General features: G+C 18.6%; 5 protein-coding genes across 5 annotated transcripts; 4 read left to right on the forward strand and 1 right to left on the reverse strand.

The window, feature by feature from the left end:
- Positions 1–677: 677 nt before the first annotated feature.
- ATPase3 (cation transporting P-ATPase, putative) lies at positions 678–6,577 on the reverse strand (the record flags this gene model as incomplete). Its single annotated transcript, XM_028677220.1, has 2 exons — positions 678–1,011; positions 1,143–6,577. The coding sequence occupies 2 exons, from the start codon at positions 6,575–6,577 to the stop codon at positions 678–680; spliced, it is 5,769 nt and encodes a 1,922-aa protein (XP_028533632.1).
- A 1,220-nt stretch (positions 6,578–7,797) lies between these two features.
- PRELSG_1028600 (conserved Plasmodium protein, unknown function) lies at positions 7,798–9,579 on the forward strand (the record flags this gene model as incomplete). Its single annotated transcript, XM_028677221.1, has 2 exons — positions 7,798–7,882; positions 8,033–9,579. The coding sequence occupies 2 exons, from the start codon at positions 7,798–7,800 to the stop codon at positions 9,577–9,579; spliced, it is 1,632 nt and encodes a 543-aa protein (XP_028533633.1).
- Positions 9,580–10,652: 1,073 nt separating this feature from the next.
- On the forward strand, positions 10,653–11,570 carry RPL31 (60S ribosomal protein L31, putative; the record flags this gene model as incomplete). The annotated part of the gene is made up of 3 exons (XM_028677224.1): positions 10,653–10,662; positions 10,918–11,069; positions 11,373–11,570. 3 exons carry the CDS (start codon positions 10,653–10,655, stop codon positions 11,568–11,570), a joined length of 360 nt encoding a protein of 119 aa, XP_028533634.1.
- A 933-nt stretch (positions 11,571–12,503) lies between these two features.
- Positions 12,504–15,909, forward strand: MyoB (myosin B, putative; the record flags this gene model as incomplete). Its single annotated transcript, XM_028677225.1, has 8 exons — positions 12,504–13,145; positions 13,331–13,474; positions 13,614–13,746; positions 13,856–13,951; positions 14,029–14,615; positions 14,705–14,884; positions 15,025–15,423; positions 15,694–15,909. 8 exons carry the CDS (start codon positions 12,504–12,506, stop codon positions 15,907–15,909), a joined length of 2,397 nt encoding a protein of 798 aa, XP_028533635.1.
- A 1,771-nt stretch (positions 15,910–17,680) lies between these two features.
- Positions 17,681–20,101, forward strand: PRELSG_1028900 (protein kinase, putative; the record flags this gene model as incomplete). The annotated part of the gene is made up of 1 exon (XM_028677226.1): positions 17,681–20,101. The coding sequence occupies one exon, from the start codon at positions 17,681–17,683 to the stop codon at positions 20,099–20,101; it is 2,421 nt and encodes an 806-aa protein (XP_028533636.1).

Below are 20,101 nucleotides of genomic sequence, written 5' to 3' on the forward strand. Positions count from 1 at the left end.
ATATAATTATTATATAAAACATTTATGAAAATAATTAAGAAATTTATATAATTTATTTTAATCTATTCTTTTTAAATAATTTATAGATAAAATGGAAGAACTGTTGCTCAATACAATAAAATCCGTTTAGTTTTTTTATACTTTTATTTTTATTTATTTTTTTATTCTATTTGTTGTTTTTATGAATTTATATTATATGCACTTTTTTATGTTTATTTTTTTTTAATTCCTAAAAACTTTTGATCTATATTAAATATTCTCGTATTTATTATATAATTTGTTTTAATTTATGTTATTAAAAATAATATAGTATTTGCACATTTATGAAATACTTTGTTATTTGATATGTACATATTTTTTTTTTAATAATTTGAAGACTTTAATTAATAATAGTTGTCATAAAAAAAAATTTATAAAATATTAAAAATAAAATTACAGTAATTCTTTTAAGTAAAATAAATAATTAGAAGAAAAAGGTTAGCATTATAAATATCATATATAGAAGGCCAAAATTAAATGAAATTTTTCTTTATGGTATAAATTAAAAAAAAAAAATTTTTTTGTTTAAAATATAGATAGAAAAAAATTATACAAAACATTTTGTATGAGATATATATATAATTATAAAATAAATTTAAATATATGGTAAAAAAAAAAAATTAAAAACAAAAAGAGTGTTAAACAGGAATTTTTCTATTTTTAAAATTAAAAAATTTTCTTACCAAATTATAAAGCTTTTCACATAAAATATATTTAGATATGAAAATATTTACAGCTATATTTAGAAAATTTAAGAAAAGAAATCTTATTTTATGGTTCCTACTCAATATATTATTTCCGTTAGGACCGTAAAAGCTTAATCCACTAGCTGAATAAGAAAATAAATCTAAAATTTTGAATTTCGTAGTTTTTGAAATCTCATTATTACAATTCATGCGAAATAAACACGTCAACTTATTAGGACCTCCTAATGTTAAATATAATAAAAAACTGTTTATCAAAAAGTAATACCTACAAAAAATAAAGTGAAATATAATAATATTTAATGATACTACATAAGTGAAAAAATATATATAACAAAATACATTATACTGTTTCTTTTCTTTTTTTTTTTTTTTAATATCATGTAGAAATTTCATTACGTCATAAAGGTATAATTTGTAAAAATATTTTTTCTATATTTTCCACCAAACGTTAAAATAAAAGCACTATTTACAATTTGAAAACAAAACCAAATACATGTCAAAAAACTTTCATAATTATCACTCATTAACCACCAAGATGATTTGGGTGCTGAGCTGTTCATATGATATGATGTTGGTAAATTATAAACATAAAAAAATTGAAAAATAATTACATAAAGAAAGAAAAAATTAACTAAAAGTGTACATAATAAAGAAAGAATGGTTTGAGCACCTATAATACTTGAAGTGGGTGTTTGTGTTTTTAACTTATGTGCTGGTTTTGATAAAGTCATTGACTTTGCTAATAATAATAAAATTACATTATCAAAAAACAAATACCCATATTCTGACATAACTGCATGTGCATGCATGAATAAGACAATTTTAATAATTGAAATCATAAATCCATATAATAGCATATACTTATAACAATTAATAGACGTAACTAAGCAAGCTCTTCCTTCCCTTAATATATCAATCACACTTTTTAAATTTTCATTTCTACTACTAAAAGGTGACACAACTGATGTATCAGAATTCGACAAAGCTAAACCTGCATGAGAAATTTTTAAAGCACCACAATCATTACTTCCATCTCCGCACATACCCGATATGTAACCAAAATTTATAAAATCTTTTATGACTTCAATTTTATTATTTGGTGTTAATCTTGAAAATATGCGTACCCTTAATAAGAAATTTTTATATTCTTCTAGTTCTTTATTATTAAATTCTTCATCATTACTTTTAATGTGAAATATTCTATGCCTTATAAATCGATAAGCTTCACCTGTTAAAATTATTTCTTTATATATATCATCATACAATACAATATTTTTACTAATTTTTCTGTCGTTTTGTATATTAATAAATATCAATTCATCATTTAATACATGTCCATATACTATTATATTTTCTTCATATTTTTCTTCTTTTATGTAATACGAAGCCTTGTTATTCATAAAATGAATTTGATCATTAGATTTTAAAATGCTACTTTCTTTATCTTTTATATTCTTATCATCTTCTATACTATTATTAATGCTGTCATAATTATCAGCACTTGTATTATTATTACTGTAGTTCACAGCATCATTATAAGTATCATTTTTACCATTTGAAAACTTACACATTAAACTATTTTTAACGCTATAATCATTTTGATTTAAATTATTGGATACTAATTTTTCTTTCTCATCTTTATTTTGAGGTAATAAAAGAGTATTTTCTTCTGATTCATATTTACAGTTTCCATTACAATATTTTGATTTAATATATGAATACTTTATATCAACATACTTTTTATTTCTAACATTTCCTTTATCAATTTCCTTTTTATCACTGCTTTTATTCTTTTTTTTTTTTTTTGGTTGTTCATTATATTTATCCAAAATATACGGTGAATTACTTAATTTTTTCTCATTGCTATTTGATTTTATAAGATTTTCAAAAGATAAAAATTTTGTTTCGTTAGATTGAAATACATTTTCTTTATCATTTTTCTTAATTTCAGAATTAATATTAGAATTTATATTTAATGAAAAAAAAGAATCATAAAAATCTACCTTACTGAATAACCCTATTTTATTGCCAACGTATAAACAATTATAAGCATTGTCACCAGTTAATATAATAGGTCTAATTGAAGAATCTTTTAAAGTTTGAATAACATTAGGAGCATCATTCTTTATGTGATTATTAAACATTATTAATGATAGAAAATTCATATCCTTTTCTAATTCTTCCCTAGATAATTCTAGAATATTCTCATAAGATGATTTCCATATAATTTTAAAAGCTAAAGCAATAACATAAAACCCATTTTTACTGTATTCTTGTTCTTTTTTTTTAAAAAAAAATATTTCGTCATTTTTAATACATTTTTGGTAAATTTTATCGAAGGAACCTTTGGAAAAAACAATGTAAATTTTGTCTTTAAAATCAAAATATCCATATGATAAGGTAGTAGATATTTTTGTGTAGTAATCAAATTCATATGTTTTTAGAATATCAAAACTTTTATATTCATCATTCATTTTTAAAGTAATCTTTTTTATATTCATATCATGTTTATTGATATAATTGCTTATTCTCATCTCAGTTGCTTCAAATAATCTTTTATCAATTTCATTTCCATATATATTATTACTATCATAATAAACACATGAACAACCAGCCAATGCATAAATTAGTAAATGATAATTTGAAGGTGTATTATTAAGAGTAAGTTTATTAGTCCATATCAATTTGCTATTATATAATAGAGAAGTAATTGAATTCATAGTAGTAGATTCATTAATATTACTTGTTTTTGTAATTATATTATTATTATTATCATTACCCCTTTTATTATTGCTTTTTATCAAATCTTTTTTTTGCTTCTTTTTTATAAAGCAATCCCCTTTAATGATATTTGAATTCATATCAATTGATACTTGTTGGTCCTTCTTTGAGTTTTCTTTTGTTTCATTTACAAAAGTATCTTCATTATACTTCTCCACCTCATCATGTGAAATTTTATAATTAGTTTGATTATTATTATATCTACCATTTTTTTTTTTTTGAATTTGTTTTTTTTCATTATTATTTTTATTATATTTTTTAAAATTTTCTCTATAAATATTTTTTTCCTTTTTATTATGATTAGGTTCTTTTATTTCATCTTCATAATATTTATATTCTTCTAATTCATCATAACTTTGAAAAATATCACCAGTTGATGTTTGGCTATTATTATCATTACTCCTTTCATTATTATTGTAATTGGATAATTTATGATCAAATAATTTATTTTTTTCTGGTTGATCATAAGTATTATTATCTGTTAAAGCAAACAAATGACTTTTGTAATATGTTAAAGGCTTTTGTATATATTCTTCACTTATGTTTCTACTTTTTTTTTCATTAATATTATTTGCATCGTTGAATCCCATGCTAGAATAAAAGGAATGTTGAGAAGCATTATTAAAATCATTTTTATCTTTCATATTAATTTTTTCAAAAACATTATTATTAATATTATTAGAGCTGTAATATTCGACAATATTATTTGACAAAAAATGTGGGGCATTATAATCAAAATCTCTTAAATTCCAATTTTTCTTTAAGTTATTCTTATAGAAAGATTTAAAATTTTTACTATTGAGTAATGAAAAGTTTTCAAATTTAATATCATAAGTATCATCAGAAATACTTTTATTATGATTACTATGTCTTGAATGCATTTTTTTTTTTTCGTTTAAAATATTATTGCAAAAATGAACCCCTGAAAGTTCTATTTTATGATCTGTTAATGTTCCTGTTTTGTCAAAAAAGAAAATGCGAATTTTACCACATATAGGAATTCTAGATGGTGCAATACAACAAACATTTTTTTCTTTTTTTAATCTATTTGTAGAAATATTTAATCCTATATTTAAAACTACAGGAGTCCAAACAGGTAATATTTGAGATAATGTTCCAATTGAATAAAAAATGGAAGTCATGTTAAAACCCAAATAATATATTTGAAAATATAAACAAATTAAACTAAAGAAAATAGTAAAAATAAAAACTATAGGCAGCTGAGAATCATATTTAAAAAGTAATGGATTAGGGAATAATACATTTTGCATATATTTTCCTTTATATGTGTATATACTTACATTTATTACTATAGCATATATATTATCTGAAAAATTCAAGGTAGATATTACATCTGTTCCAGCATATAATATATTATTTGTGTTAAAATTATTATAGTTATATTTATTATATTCATGTTGTTTATTATAATCCTTTTTGTTAATTTTACTATATTCCAAATTTTTTTTTTTATCATTTCCTTTTTGTTTTTCAATAAAATTATTTTCTTGATTTTCACTTAAAATATGAGATTCATTAGAGTTTATCTTATCAAACGAATTAAAAGAATTCAAATTTGATATACATATTTTTTTCATAGGTCTTGATTCACCCGTTAATAAACTTTCATCCACTAAAGCATTTCCTGTTAATAATAAACAATCACAAGGTATAGTCATTTTTGATGTTATTATAATTATATCACCAATGGTTAAATTATTTGATGGTATTTGCTGTACTATAGAATTCCTATAAACAGTTACCATTGTATTATTATTAGCTTGAATATTTTCATAAATTTCTTTCTTATTGTTCTGATTCTTAAATATTTTCTTTATTACTGTTAACATAGATATAATTAACCAAATTAAAGATGTTATCATTTCTTTCCAGAAGAAATTTTTATATGTTATAAATAACTGAAACATATAAATACCATCTAACAACTCTCTTTTTAGATTTTTAAAAAAAGAATAAAATTCTAAATGAATATTATTATATCCATATTCATTTATATTATTTATAATTTCGTTATTATTTAGGCCTCCTTTTTTTAATATATAATTGAAATCTAAATTATTTACTTTTTCATTTATACTATGTGATATATTATAAAAGGCATCCTTTTTCTCATTATACACATACTTCATGCTACGAAAAAAAAAATATCGTATATTTTTTTCATTTGTTCTTACCTTTACTTTGTGAACTTTTAATTTATTTATAGGCTTTGTTTCCATTTTTTTTTTTTTTTCTTTTTTTATTATTATTTCTTCTTCCCTAAAGATATTTTCATAATTTTTACTTATTTTTTTTTTATTGAACTCCTTATATTTGTTTTCATTGTTATTTTTTTTATATTGAAAAATGCTGTTTTTTTTTTCTTTATTATAATTATTGAATGGTTCAAAGTATGGAAACAAAAACTTTTTTAATTTATAATATCTCTTTTTTAAAAAAATATGTAAAAATTCCAAGATTTCTTTAAATATGTTTTTATAAAAATTTATATAGTCTTCATTTTTTGTATAAACTAATACATAATCACTATCCTTCAAAAGTGAAGGTTTTAAAAAAAAACTATGCATATGCTTTCTAACGGTTAATATCCCATAAGTAATTATAAAACTTAATAGAAAAAAAATAAAAAATACAAAAGCCCTATCATTCCATAATTTGTCATTACTTTCATATATGCAATATTCATTAATTATCAATAATATAATAATAATATGAGTAATTAAGTAAAATATAATAGATATATTTTTTAGTACAAAGCCAACAAAACTATTTGCATATCCCTCTTGTCTAATAATTACTTCATCTGAGTCAGATGATTCATATATATAATTAAAAAATTGTGCTTTTTCATTTTTATATATTGATTCATGATTCTTCCATTTATGTCTTTTATTTATTTTATTTTGAAAATGTTTTTTACATAAACACCAAATAAAAAAGCTGAACAACAAGAAAATATAAATAAAACATATATATTTAAGCTCTCTATAATTAATTAATAAACTATCAGATTTACAAAATCTGAACATTTTTCTATTTTTTGATTCATATAAAACAATTCTTTTCTCTATTTAAATACGTATACCGAATTTTTATTTTTAATATATTTCTATTCATAAAAAAAAAAAGAAAAAAAAAAAATTATATCTATATATATATATATATATATATATGTATATTATTCTTTATTTTCTTTATAATTTGTACAAATTTTTTTTATTATAATAATTATATATCTATATACAATATTAATGAATGGATTAATCTATATATATTTCATCACAAAAAATAAATTTATATTAATAAATACAATTCTTTAAATGAGCTAGTAATTATACAATGTAGTTTTAAAAATGTTCTATTTTTTCTTTTTAATTATCATAATCATTCTTAAAAAATACATAAAAATGTGAAATTTACATATATTAATGATTAAAACAATGCAATTAATATGTCAACGTATCTGCATCTATATATATAACTTAAAGTTATTTAATGAAGTTATAAACTCAAGCATACATGTATTTATTTATATCTTAATATTATAATATAATATATTTAAAAAAAAATTAATTCAAATAAATATCTATATTCACAATACTTATATTAATATTCATCTAAAAAAAACAATAATTTAAAAATGAGCTATGAAATTTAAGGAGAGAAAAAAAAAATATTATCAAAATTATTTTTTTTTGTAAGATGGATACAGATGTATTACATACAATTAAACAAGGAAATTAAAGTTAGGAAAAAATTATATAAAATGAAAATATTATCAAAAATACAGTTTATGCCAAAAAGAGATTAAAAAAGATTTATAATAATTTATTTACATTTATTGATATGCAAGTAAAATAAAGCTTTTAATTTAAAAATATATATGATTCAAAAATGTCAACAAATAAATTACATCTGCTATTATTTTTAAAGAAATATTAGTAAATAAATATATACATTTTTTTTTTTCTTTTTTTATAAATAGATATATAAAAGAAGTAAAAATAGCACAGAGATAAAAAAAAAAAAAATTTAAAAGGGAACAAGTTTCTTTTGTTATTATTATGAATTGTTTTATTCTATCAATTATGTCAAGTAATTCAAAATAAAAATTAAAAAAAATGAAATAGATATAGACTTTTGATGAGAAATAAAAAAAGCAAAAATATATTTTACTAATTTACACTATATTAATAAAAAATAAAATAACAAAGTAATTTTAACTAAAATAACTATATTTGTATGTAGAATGAATAGATATAAAGATTTGCTAACAACAAAATTTGAATATAAGTATTTAATTTACACTTTATCTTTTGTATCCATAAATATAGGTAATAGAAGAATATTAACAAAAAAAATTATAAAAATATATATAAAAAAAAAGTTAATATATATATATATATATATATATCTAAACACAATTATATTAGAACATTTTTCTATGTGCATATGTCAAATAAAGGTTTAACTTATTTTCTCAGGAATATGCAATGAATATATAAAAAGAAAAAAATTAAATTATAAAAATGAAGAACAGAAAATATATTTTAATTTAACAGAAAAAAATTTTGAAATCATAGATAAAAAAAAATACTCTAGTACAATTGAAAAAATATGCAAAAATTTTAATTTTCCAGTTGAAAAAATATCAGAAGCGTCAAATATTTATTTTCCATTGGATTATCATCTACAATATCTGAATGATATTTTTGAAAAAAAAAAAAATATTTTAAAAAACATTATAGAAAAAGAAAGTAAAAATACTGTAATAGATAAATTAATAGAAGAAATTATAAATTATTTTGAATTACACATTAAAAAAAATGAAAACAGTAGTTCAATTTTTTTAAAAAATATTGATTTTAGTCATTTAAAAGAATTTATTATAGAAAGAAAAAAAATTAATTTAAAATCATCTGATTTATTAGTGCGTTTTATTGATGAATTATATGCATATATATATTTATATTTACTGGTAAATTACAAAAGAAATAATTTTTTTGATTTTATAAAAATTAAAAGATCATATAGGCATTGTAGTGAAAATTCAGGAAAAGACATAGGTTTAGAATTAAATAATTATTTAGGCATAAATAATAATGATAATGATTTACTTGTAGAAAAAGAAAAAGAAGAAAATAAAAAAGATAATTTTTTAAATAGTACAAAGTATGTTTTAAATATTTCTACGATTAATGAAATAAATAAAAGCTTACGTGAATATGGAGTTGTTGTGTTAAAAAATTTTATACCTAAAGAAAATATAGATAAAATAAAAAAAGATCTATTTCTAGAAAAAAATAATATGAACATATCTTCATTTTTAATGAATAAGGATCAAAATGTTTATTGTATAAGACCAACAAGAGGAAGGCAATATTGCATAATTAGAAATAGTAAAATTAGTGATTTATTTGAAAATATTCAACAATACTGGATGAATATAATTTATTCCTATTTGCCTATAGGGTCTTATGAAAATACATTCAATTTTTTTGACAAAAATGTAATTTTTAAATTAGATGAATTTAATAATTTAAATTTAAAAAATGAGCACAACGACAAGATATATTTATCAGAACTACAGTTAATTAATAATGAACCATTAAGTGAAGTTCAAACCTATCACGTAGATAATGGGATGAATGGTTTATCAGTAATTTTACCCTTAAATAAAATAAATGAAGAATCAGGGAACTTTGAATTTTTCATTGGAACTCATTTATTTTCATCAAAAAAGAAAAAATTAAAACAGAAAATTTACAATTTCAAAAAATTCATAGAAATATATTATAAAACAGGATCATCATTCATACCTGAAGTTCAAGAACAAGATTTAATAATTTATGATTCAAAAATATTACACAGAGGATTATCAAATAATTTATGGACAAAAAATTCTTCTTTAATTTATCGTTATGATTATAAAAAATATCCGCCACCTGGTCAAGATTTTATTGACATATTTTCTTATAATTTTATTGGAAAATGTATTTCTTTTTTTAATTTTTTAAATAAATATATATAAATTTATTTTATATGAACATACATAATTTTTTTTTTCTAATCACTTTTTTTCATTAATATTCAAATGTATTTATTGAAGTTATATTGGTCTTCTTAATTTTGTTATAATTATTTTTTAGTATACATATCTACCTTCAATTCTTTTTTACATTGTTTCTACTTTTTCAACTTATATATAAGTTCGTTCAACATGATTAGGTCTGTTTTTCATTTCACCATTTCTTTTTTTTTATAAATTGACACAATTTAAATTATTTTTAAACTTTTTTTTTTTTTTTCAGAAAAAACATTACGTTTATATATTTTGTATTATTTTTTTATATTATATTTTACGGAATACTTTTAAAAATTTTCATTTTTTCATGAGTAGTCATATAAATATATATTTGATAAATACTAATTTCTTTTTCAACAACATTCTATACTTCATTACTAATTTACCAAAGTATAGATTAAAAATAAATATATAAAAAAGCATACTAAAAAATTATAAAATTTTTTTAAATTTTATTAAAGTATATATTTTATTAAAAATGATAATAAAATATAGTCCATTTAAAGAAGCAAAAAATTAAAATATATAAAAAATTTATTTGATGGAACTATTACATGATTAGAACCCCCTCGAACTCTATAAAATATTAAAAAACAGAGAATTTTTATTAAAAACTATAACTTTCGTAATATATTTTTTTAATAAATAATTACAAAATAGAAATTAAAATTAATTTTTTTTATGAATATGTATTTATTTTAAAAATTCATACAATAATAAATCATAAATGTAAAAAAAAAAAAAAAATATGAAAAAAATTCATATATTTTAAAAGGAAGAAAATAAAGCAAATGCAATTAAACGAAAAAAAAAAAAAAAAATAAAAAAAAAAAATATTGATGAAATTAAAAACTTAACATTTTTCAAAAGAGAATAATAAAACATTTAAATTATTATATTCTTTTGAAGAATTAATTTTAATATAAATAAGAGAAAATTTTTCTTTAAATTTCTTTTTTTTTATTCCAAATTTTGTGTAAATTCAAATAGATACATTTTTTAGTTTTATAAGAGCAAAAATGGTAAAAGGTAATAGCATAATATATATGAAAAATTATATAAATTATTATTAAAACGAATTAATTTTTTTAAAAAGTAAAAAAGTAAAATTAACAGTAATAAACAAAAATATGAAGAAGATGATTAAAATATTAAAATATGCAGATTAAAGAATTTTTAAAATAATAGAAAAAAAATATATTGAAAAAAAGAATTATAATAGCTATATAATAATAAAAAAAAATTATAAAATAATTTAATTATGATTTATCTTTTTTTTTTTAGGTACAAAAAAACAAAAAAAAACTTTACAACCAATTACTAAATTTATTACTATAAATTTAAGTAAATTAACTCATAAAGTATGTTATAAAAGAAAAGCTCCAAGAGCTATTAAAGAGATTAGAGATATTGCTGGAAAACTTATGCACACAAAAGTATGATATTTTTATTAACTTTATATTATTTATATTATTGTAGAGATACTCGAATATGTAAATTTTTATTTTTTTATTCTTTTATATATTAAATAAATTATTATAATAATGTATTTTCTTTTTCCTTTTTGTTCTTCATATTAAATATATGAGAATAATTAGGTTAACATGCATTTTGTTTTTATCTTTTTTTTGTGCTAAATGTTTATATTGCTACCTTAGAATATACTTTTTTTATTGTATTAAATTTATTATTAAAATGTTTAATATTATTTTGTTTCATTGAATTTATTATTTTTACAGGATGTACGATTAGATGTAAAGCTAAACAAGTATATTTGGTCAAAAGGTATTAGAAATCCACCAAAAAGAGTTCGAGTTAAGTTAGAAAGAAAAAGAAATGAAGATGAAGATTCTAAAGAGAAAATGTATACAATTGTTCAACACGTAATAGTTGATTCATTTAAAGGATTAGTTAATGAATGTGAAGCAAATGAATAAATAGCACAAATTTAAAAAATATCTTTTATGTACACATACATATGTATAATTTTTTTTTCATTATTTTATTTTTTAATTTTTTTTAATAATGCATATAATGAATAAAATATATGAGTTAGTACATTAAAATTTTTATGAGTAGATATATTATTTAATAAAACATTTACTAATGATTATTTTAAAAAAAAAAAAAATAGCTAAAATTTAGTTTCAAAAAAGCAAGGGAAAAGAATCTCAATTTACACGGATTATAAAAAATTTTAATTATTTAATAGGATTTTTAACTTAAATTATTATTTTTTCCTTTTTTTAATAAGATATTGCTGAAAAATATATATATGTTGCAATTTTTGTTCTGAACTTGTTCATACCAAAAAAAAAAAAAAAAAAAAGGTTGCACACATCTTAAAGAAGAAGTTATAGGCTTTCTCACTAATATATTAAAACTTTTTTTTACTTTTATTTTTTTTATTTTATTTAATTAAATATATGTTGCTTATGTTTTTTTTTAAAAGCTATTTTTTAATTAGGCATTTTATGTTTTGAAATATTAAAAAATAAAAAAAATATATATATATATATAATAAATTTCTTGTTCTAGTTACTTTGAAGCCATAAAAAGTTGTAAAATAATATATTTAAATATACTATAAATTACAAAAAAAAAAAAATAAAAGCTATAAAGAAAAAAACTACTAAATAGAGGAATTAATGGATTATATAAACTAAAATGCTATTTTTGTTAGATGTTCTAAGAAAAATAAAATGAGAAAATTTTTCTAGTTTTAAAGCACTAATAATATAAATATCAGCAAAAAATAAAATAAAACAAATATATATATGCGTACATGTATATGCTTTTCTAATTTTTATTTAATGAAATGGAAAAAAATAAAAAAAAAATAAATAATATTTTAAATGAAAACTTTAATCATGAATGGAGATAATGAATTAAATCATTATTTCAGGATAAATAGTAAATTTATAGATAAAAGTGAAAATGATAATTTTTATGTTTGGACATACAAAAGCCCAAATGTTGATCTTTACCCAGATGTTGTTTTCTTTAAATGCCTAGTTATTAGTGTTGACGGAGATAACTATAAGCTCAAAGAAATTTCTCCTGAAACAAATAGTGTCTATGTAGTAAAAAAGGAGCATATATTTAATTGCAATGATATGGTAGATGTAAACAGTCACAGATTAAATGATATGGTTCATCAAAATTCTGCAGAAGTTTTAAATACTTTAGCTTTAAGATATGAGCAAAATTATATATACACTATAGCCGAGCCAATATTAATATCAATAAACCCCTATCAGGTTATTGATGTCAATATAAACGATTATAAAAATTTGAATAATGATCAGCTGCCACCCCATGTCTATACATATGCAAAAGATGCAATGTACGATTTTATAAACACAAAAAATAGTCAGTCAATTATTATAAGTGGAGAGAGTGGATCAGGTAAAACAGAAGCTTCAAAACTTGTTATCAAATTTTATTTATCAGGAGTGAAGGAAGATAATGAAACATCACAAACGTTATGGGATTCCAATTTTATATTAGAAGTATAACATAAAAGAAAAAAAAGTTACAAAATTTTTTTTTTCAAATTTTATATTAAATATGTAAAAATAAAAATAATTGCCATAATTTATTATCGTATATATAATTTTAGGTCTTTTTTAATTATTATATATATATATGTATATATATATATATAAATTTTTCTACCCTCATTTTATTTACTTAGGCTTTTGGTAATGCAAAAACCATAAAAAATAATAATTCAAGTAGATATGGAAAATATGTTAAAATACAATTAGATGATGATCAAAATATTGTTTCATCATGTATTGAAATATTTTTATTGGAAAAAATAAGAGTAGTCTCTCAAGTAATTCTATTGAAAATATATTCAATTTTACAACATTATCATAATAGTGATAAGCATAAAATTAAAACAGAAATGTTTCTTTTTTTTTTTAATTTTACATTATTTTATATTTTTTATTTCTCTTAAATTTACAAAATAGGAAGAAAATGAAAGATGCTATCATATTTTTTATGAAATTCTAAAAGGAATGAGTGATGATATGAAAAGAAGATACAATTTTAAATCGGAAAATCAATATAAATATCTTTCAAATGGATATATCAGTATTCCAGGTAAAAAATAGATTGTTTTTATCTAATTTTGATAATTATAAAAATATTCCTCTTTCTGTTATTATAAAAATATTACTCTTTATCTTTTATAATTTTTTTTTGTTTTTAGAAATAGATGATGCAAAAGATTTTCAGAGTCTAATGACTTCTTTTGATAAAATGAATATGGGAAACTTAAAAGATGACCTTTTTTATATTTTATCAGGTAAATATTATTATTTATGTATTTTTAAGTTTTATTTAACCTTATTAATTTCTTTTTTTTCTTTTTTTTTTTTTAAGGAATTCTATTGATAGGAAACATAGAATTTAATGAAATAGAGAAAGGAGGAAAAACAAATTGTAGTGAGTTGAATGAAGAAAATTTAAAAATTGTTAATGAAACAAGTGTTTTGTTAGGTATAGATGAGATTAGATTAAGAAATAATCTAACATTTACTGAAAAAAATATAGCTAATCAAAAAATAGAAATACCCTTGACAGTAGGAGAATCATTATCAATTTGTAGGTCAATATCAAAGGATATATATAATAGAATTTTTGAATATATAACTAAAAAAATAAACGAATTTTTAAACAAAAATAAAGAATTACATAATTACATAGGTATACTAGACATATTTGGCTTTGAAATTTTTCTAAAAAATTCATTAGAACAATTGCTAATCAATATAGCAAACGAAGAAATACATAATATATATTTATATGTAGTTTATGAAAAAGAATCAAATTTATATAAGAATGAAGGGATCATAGCAGAATCTATTAAATATACTACTAACGAACATGTTATTGATTTATTACGAGGAAAAACGTCAATAATGTCTATTTTAGAAGATGCTTGTTTAGCTCCTGGAAAAAAAGATAATGTAAAAAAAAAAAAAATAATGAATATATAAATTAAATTAAATAAAATAAAAAAAAAAAAAAAAAAAATTATATTTATTTTGTAATTTAGTCATTAATAGGAGTGTACACTAATAGATTTTCAAAATCGTCACATTATTCAATATGTAAGAAAGATATAAATGGTAGCTTTATAATTAAACACACTGTGAGTGATGTAATATATAGTGTAACTAATTTTATTTCAAAAAATAAAGATATTCTATCATCTAACATTGTGAGATTATTAAAGGTTAAAAAATACGAAAATTACAAATTAGAAAAAGAAATATATATATAGAACAATAAATGAAAATATTTAAAAATAAAATATTAAATTCATAATTATATTTAGTTTCTTTATTTATTAAATATTTTTAAATTAATTTTTAGGGTTCGAAAAACAATTTAATTAGAAGCATGTATGAAGAAGTAGAAATAACGGAATCATTGGGACGAAAAAATTTGGTATCATTTAAATATTTAGAAAATCTTAAAAAAATAAGTTCTTACTTAAAAAATACCAATATATTTTTTATAAAATGCATTAAGCCAAATGAAACTAAAGAAAAAAACAATTTTAACCAAAGGAAAGTTTTTCCTCAACTATTTTCTTTGTCTATTATAGAAACACTAAACATAAAATTTTTTTTTCAATATAAATATACTTTTTCATCATTTTTAAGTTACTTTAAGTATTTGGATATAGTTATTTCAAATAACAATAATTTAGATGATAAAACAAAAGTTTCAAAGATTCTAGAAAATAACTTTGATAATGACTCATATAAGGTTGTGTTCAAAAAAAGAAAAAAATTATCAATTATATGAAATATCATTAAAATAGTATATCATTATTTTATTTAATTTATATGTTTTAAATTTCTTAATTTTATATTTAAAAATAAATAAAACCGTTTCATATATAAATATATTATTATAACCTTTATATTAAATAATTACTTCATTATCATTAATATAAATAATTTGTATTCTTTTTTAATTACAATATTAACATTTTTTTTCATATATATATATATATATATATATATATATTTTTAGATAGGAAAAACACTTGTTTTCTTAAAAAAGGATGTTGTATATAAAATTAAAGAAAAAATTAATGATAATTTAAAAAATTATAAGAATTTATGTAATATAGTAAGTGCAATTATTACAAAAACTAAAAAAAAAAAATTAGTTGAATCAAATATAAGAAGTTTGCAGGTGGCTCAAGCCTACTTCAGGAAATATAAATATGTGAAGGAGCTTAAATAAATTTTTTTCATTTTTATAAATCAACTTTTTTTAATTTTAAAAGGGGGAAAAAGATAAATTAAAAAAAAATTGGGGAACTTATTTTTTCTATATTTTATTCATTACAAGATCATTTTAATATTTTTCAATCAATTAATTACATATGCTAAGTTTCAAAATTTTTTTTTTTTTTCATCTATATTTCTAACAACTTTTTGTTAAGCTAATTTCTTTTTTAGACTTCGTTTTAACTATAAATCTCTTCAGAAATATTCTGGATTTTTAGAAAGATATATATATATTTTTTGATGTTTTTTATTTATTTATTTTATTTTTTTTTTACTTTTAACTTTTTTTTTTTTTCTATATATACTTTTAATTTTAATGCATGAAATTATATTCATTAGTTTATTATAGTTCTAATTTCTTGTAATTTTGTCTATTTCTATTTTCTTTTATTATATATACTCTTAATTATATAATTTATTTATTTATTTTTTTTTTTTAATGTTAAAAGAATGTTAAAATTTACAATTTCCATTAAAAATATATATATATATATATATATGTATATAATCATATTTAATTTTTTTTAATTAGATAAAAGCATCTTTTTTCGTTATCTTTTTTGTAACCTATAAGGTATACTTTATTACCTTTTTTGTATGGAAAAATTAAAGAGGAAAGAACATTTATCATTTAATGATCATTTTTAATAAATAGAAAAACTTTATTTTTGGTTAATACATTATATTGTTATTGCAAAAAAAAAATTTATAAAGAACTTTTCAGAATCTTAAAGACAGCTTGTTTTAAATTATATAATTAATTCGTACTCAAACCTCAAATAATGTAATTATTTACTAAATATTCCATTTTTTTTTTTTGTTTTTTTTAATATTTGTTACAATATTTAAGTAATAAGGGACAATATATATATATTTTAAGAAATATATAAACCTATAAATATCTTTTTATTTATTATTTTTTTTTTTTTTCGTAGTTGTTTAAAAATAGAAAGAATTCACATTAAATATAATTATTTTCTATTTAATGAGATTGCTTTTTATGCTCCATCAAAGTTATTATTGTCTTATATATAATTAGTAAATTTCTAATTAAAATAAGTATAATTTCATATTATTAAAATTATGATCCTCACATATGATTTTTTTATATTTTTTTTTTTTAGATTTAAAAAATTTTTTTTTTTAAATAAAATATATATACGTATACATAAACAAATAAATGAAAAATTTTTATTCAAAATATTTTATATTATTAATTTTTTTTATTATGAATTTCAAAAATTTAATTTAAATATTTTTGTTTTATTTTTTAGTGAAATGAAATTTATTAATTCAGATTATTGTTTTATTTTTGTAAATTGCTACTTCAAGTCAAAATGCATAAACTGTAAATAATACAAAAGATAAAAAAAAAAAAAAAAAAGTATAAAACTATTGAAACGAATAAAATATGAAAAGTATGTTGATTCATATTAATAGTGATGGCTATATTAGGAAATTTTATTAAATGGATTTAGTATATATGATTTTGCAAAATATTACTGAAAATTAATATTCTATATTTAAAAAAAAATAATAACAATATAACTTTTAATTTTATTGAAATATGGAATATATATATTTTTAATAATTTAAAAAATAAAATTTTTAGCAATTTTTTTTCGTTACATTTATGTGGAATTTAAGCATATATATATTTCTAGATATATTTAAATAGAGTATTTTATGTATGTAAATATTGAAAGTAGTTTTGTTTTAAGAGTATGTTGCAATATTTTGTTGGTAAGTTATTTGGTGACTTGCCATCTAATTTTAATTTTATAATAGGAAAGAAAGTAGAATATAAAGTTAAAATAGGATATTACGAAATTTATGAGGGGATTAATAAAAATAATGAAGAAGTTAGTATATTTATATATGATAAAAAAAATAAAGAAAGAAATAGTATTAAAAGATATACTAGCAATCATTTTAATTACTCTAAAAAATTAATTCATCCTAACATTTTAAAAGTTTTATATACTTACGAAAATGATAAAAGAATTTATATAGTAACAGAAAAGTGTATTCCTCTGATATTTGAAAAAATTAAAAGTGATCCAATATGGGGATTATATGAAATAATTAATGCTGTTAATTTTATTAATACATGTAATTATATTCATTGTTTAATAAATCCACTTTCTGTATTTGTTAACTCAAGTGGGAGATGGAAGTTGTCTTTATTTGATTGTATTCATGAAAAGGATTCTAGTATAAGTAATGTTTTAAATGATATTAAAGATCATTTATTATGTGAATATGGTTATAAACCAAATTTTCCAAATCATATCCATTCAACTTATATAGATGCATATGGTTTAACCATTTTAATGATTTGGTCTTATAAAAATTATGTTTCATCAACTTTATGTATTGACTATTCTTTTTCTATCCTAGAAAAAAATGATAATACTAATAATAATGCTAAATTTTTAAATAATAAATTTCTATGTAACAAAGGTAGTAAAAATTCTTTCATAGAAGATATAAAGAACCAAGATGCTTATGATCTAGGCTCAAATATTTTTAATATAAATATTAAAAACAGTAAAGACTATATACCTAAAAACCTTCACATTATATATGATATATTAAGTAATTATAGCAATAAAGAAATTGATTTTAGTATGATTTTAAACAATGAGAACTTAAAAAACAATAATATAGTAAATATGATGCTATTTTTAACAGAGTTACATATGAAGTCAAAGTTTGAAAAAACTAATTTTCTTGAAGAATTGTTTAACAATCTTGATAATTTATCATTAGATGTGAAATTTCAAATGATTTTGCCTGAATTAGTTCAGAATATTGAAATATCAGAAAATGTGGTTAAATGTTTAAAAATTATTTTAAATATTTCAAAGGATTTATCTTCAGATTATTTTCAAAAATACGTATATACTACTTTTGTTAAATATTTTTCTTTAACTGATAGATCTATTAGATACGTATTATTAGAAAACTTTCATTTAATTGAAAAACAATTGGATAGTAATCATATGAATGAAATTTATAACGCATATACGTATGGGTTTTTGGATAACAACTTGTCTATTAAAAATGAAAGTATAAAAAATTTCATATATATATTTCCAAAATTGAAAAAAAGTTTTAAAACATCATCTATTAATTTATTATTAGAAAATTTAAAAGAAGCTGACTGTTGTATAAGAACAAATGTAATTATATGTATTGCAAAAATATCAAAATACATATCAACAGATAAGCAAAATATTCTTGAAAATGTATATCAGATAGGATTAGAAGATTCTTTTGTTCAAACAAGAATAGCAACATTGCAATCTATTAAATTTACTTATGATCAATTTAATACAAAAAAATTTGTATCAAGTTTGTTGCCTCTAATAATTACTTCTCTAATAGATAATAATTTGGACGTGCGCATATATGCATTTGACACATTAGAAAATGTTTTAGTTCAGCTAAAAAAGGATTTGCTTGAGCACAGTAAAAATGATAATAATAATTCCATAGATTCAATGAAAACATATAAATTTATTGATAAAATTAAAGATATTATTAAAACTAAATGTGAAGTTAATATAGAAATAAGTAAAAATGATGAAAGTTTTTTATATAAAAACAATGAACAAAAGAATAGTTTGAATGAAAATGGATTAATTGATGTAAATTCAAATTATGATATTAATAATCATAATATTAATGATAAAAATGTTAAATTAATAAATGAAAGTATTAATGATAAAAATGTTAAATTAATAAATGAAAGTATTAATGATAAAAATATTTTAATACCAAACACAAATTCTAAAAATAATTATTCTCAGATTTCTTCAGAAAAAATTGATCCACATACGAACGTTAAAAATAATTTTATTTTACAAAAAAAATTAATGAATGATTATAACTGTAAAAATAATAAAATAGTAAAAGAAAAAAGTCACTATAATAATAATAATTATGATTTAATAAATATTAACATAACTGAATCCAATGAACAAAAATCACCAAATAATTTTCAAAGGAATATTGAATTTAATACAATGGACAAAAAATTAAAAAAAAAAGTTGATATAGATATTGATGATTTCTTTGATGAATTTAATATAAAAAAAGAAAATAATACTCCTAAGGTTAAATTAAGCTCACTCTTATAA

Source organism: Plasmodium relictum (genome assembly GCF_900005765.1).
Source record: "Plasmodium relictum strain SGS1 genome assembly, chromosome: 10".
Taxonomy (NCBI): Eukaryota; Apicomplexa; class Aconoidasida; order Haemosporida; family Plasmodiidae; genus Plasmodium; species Plasmodium relictum.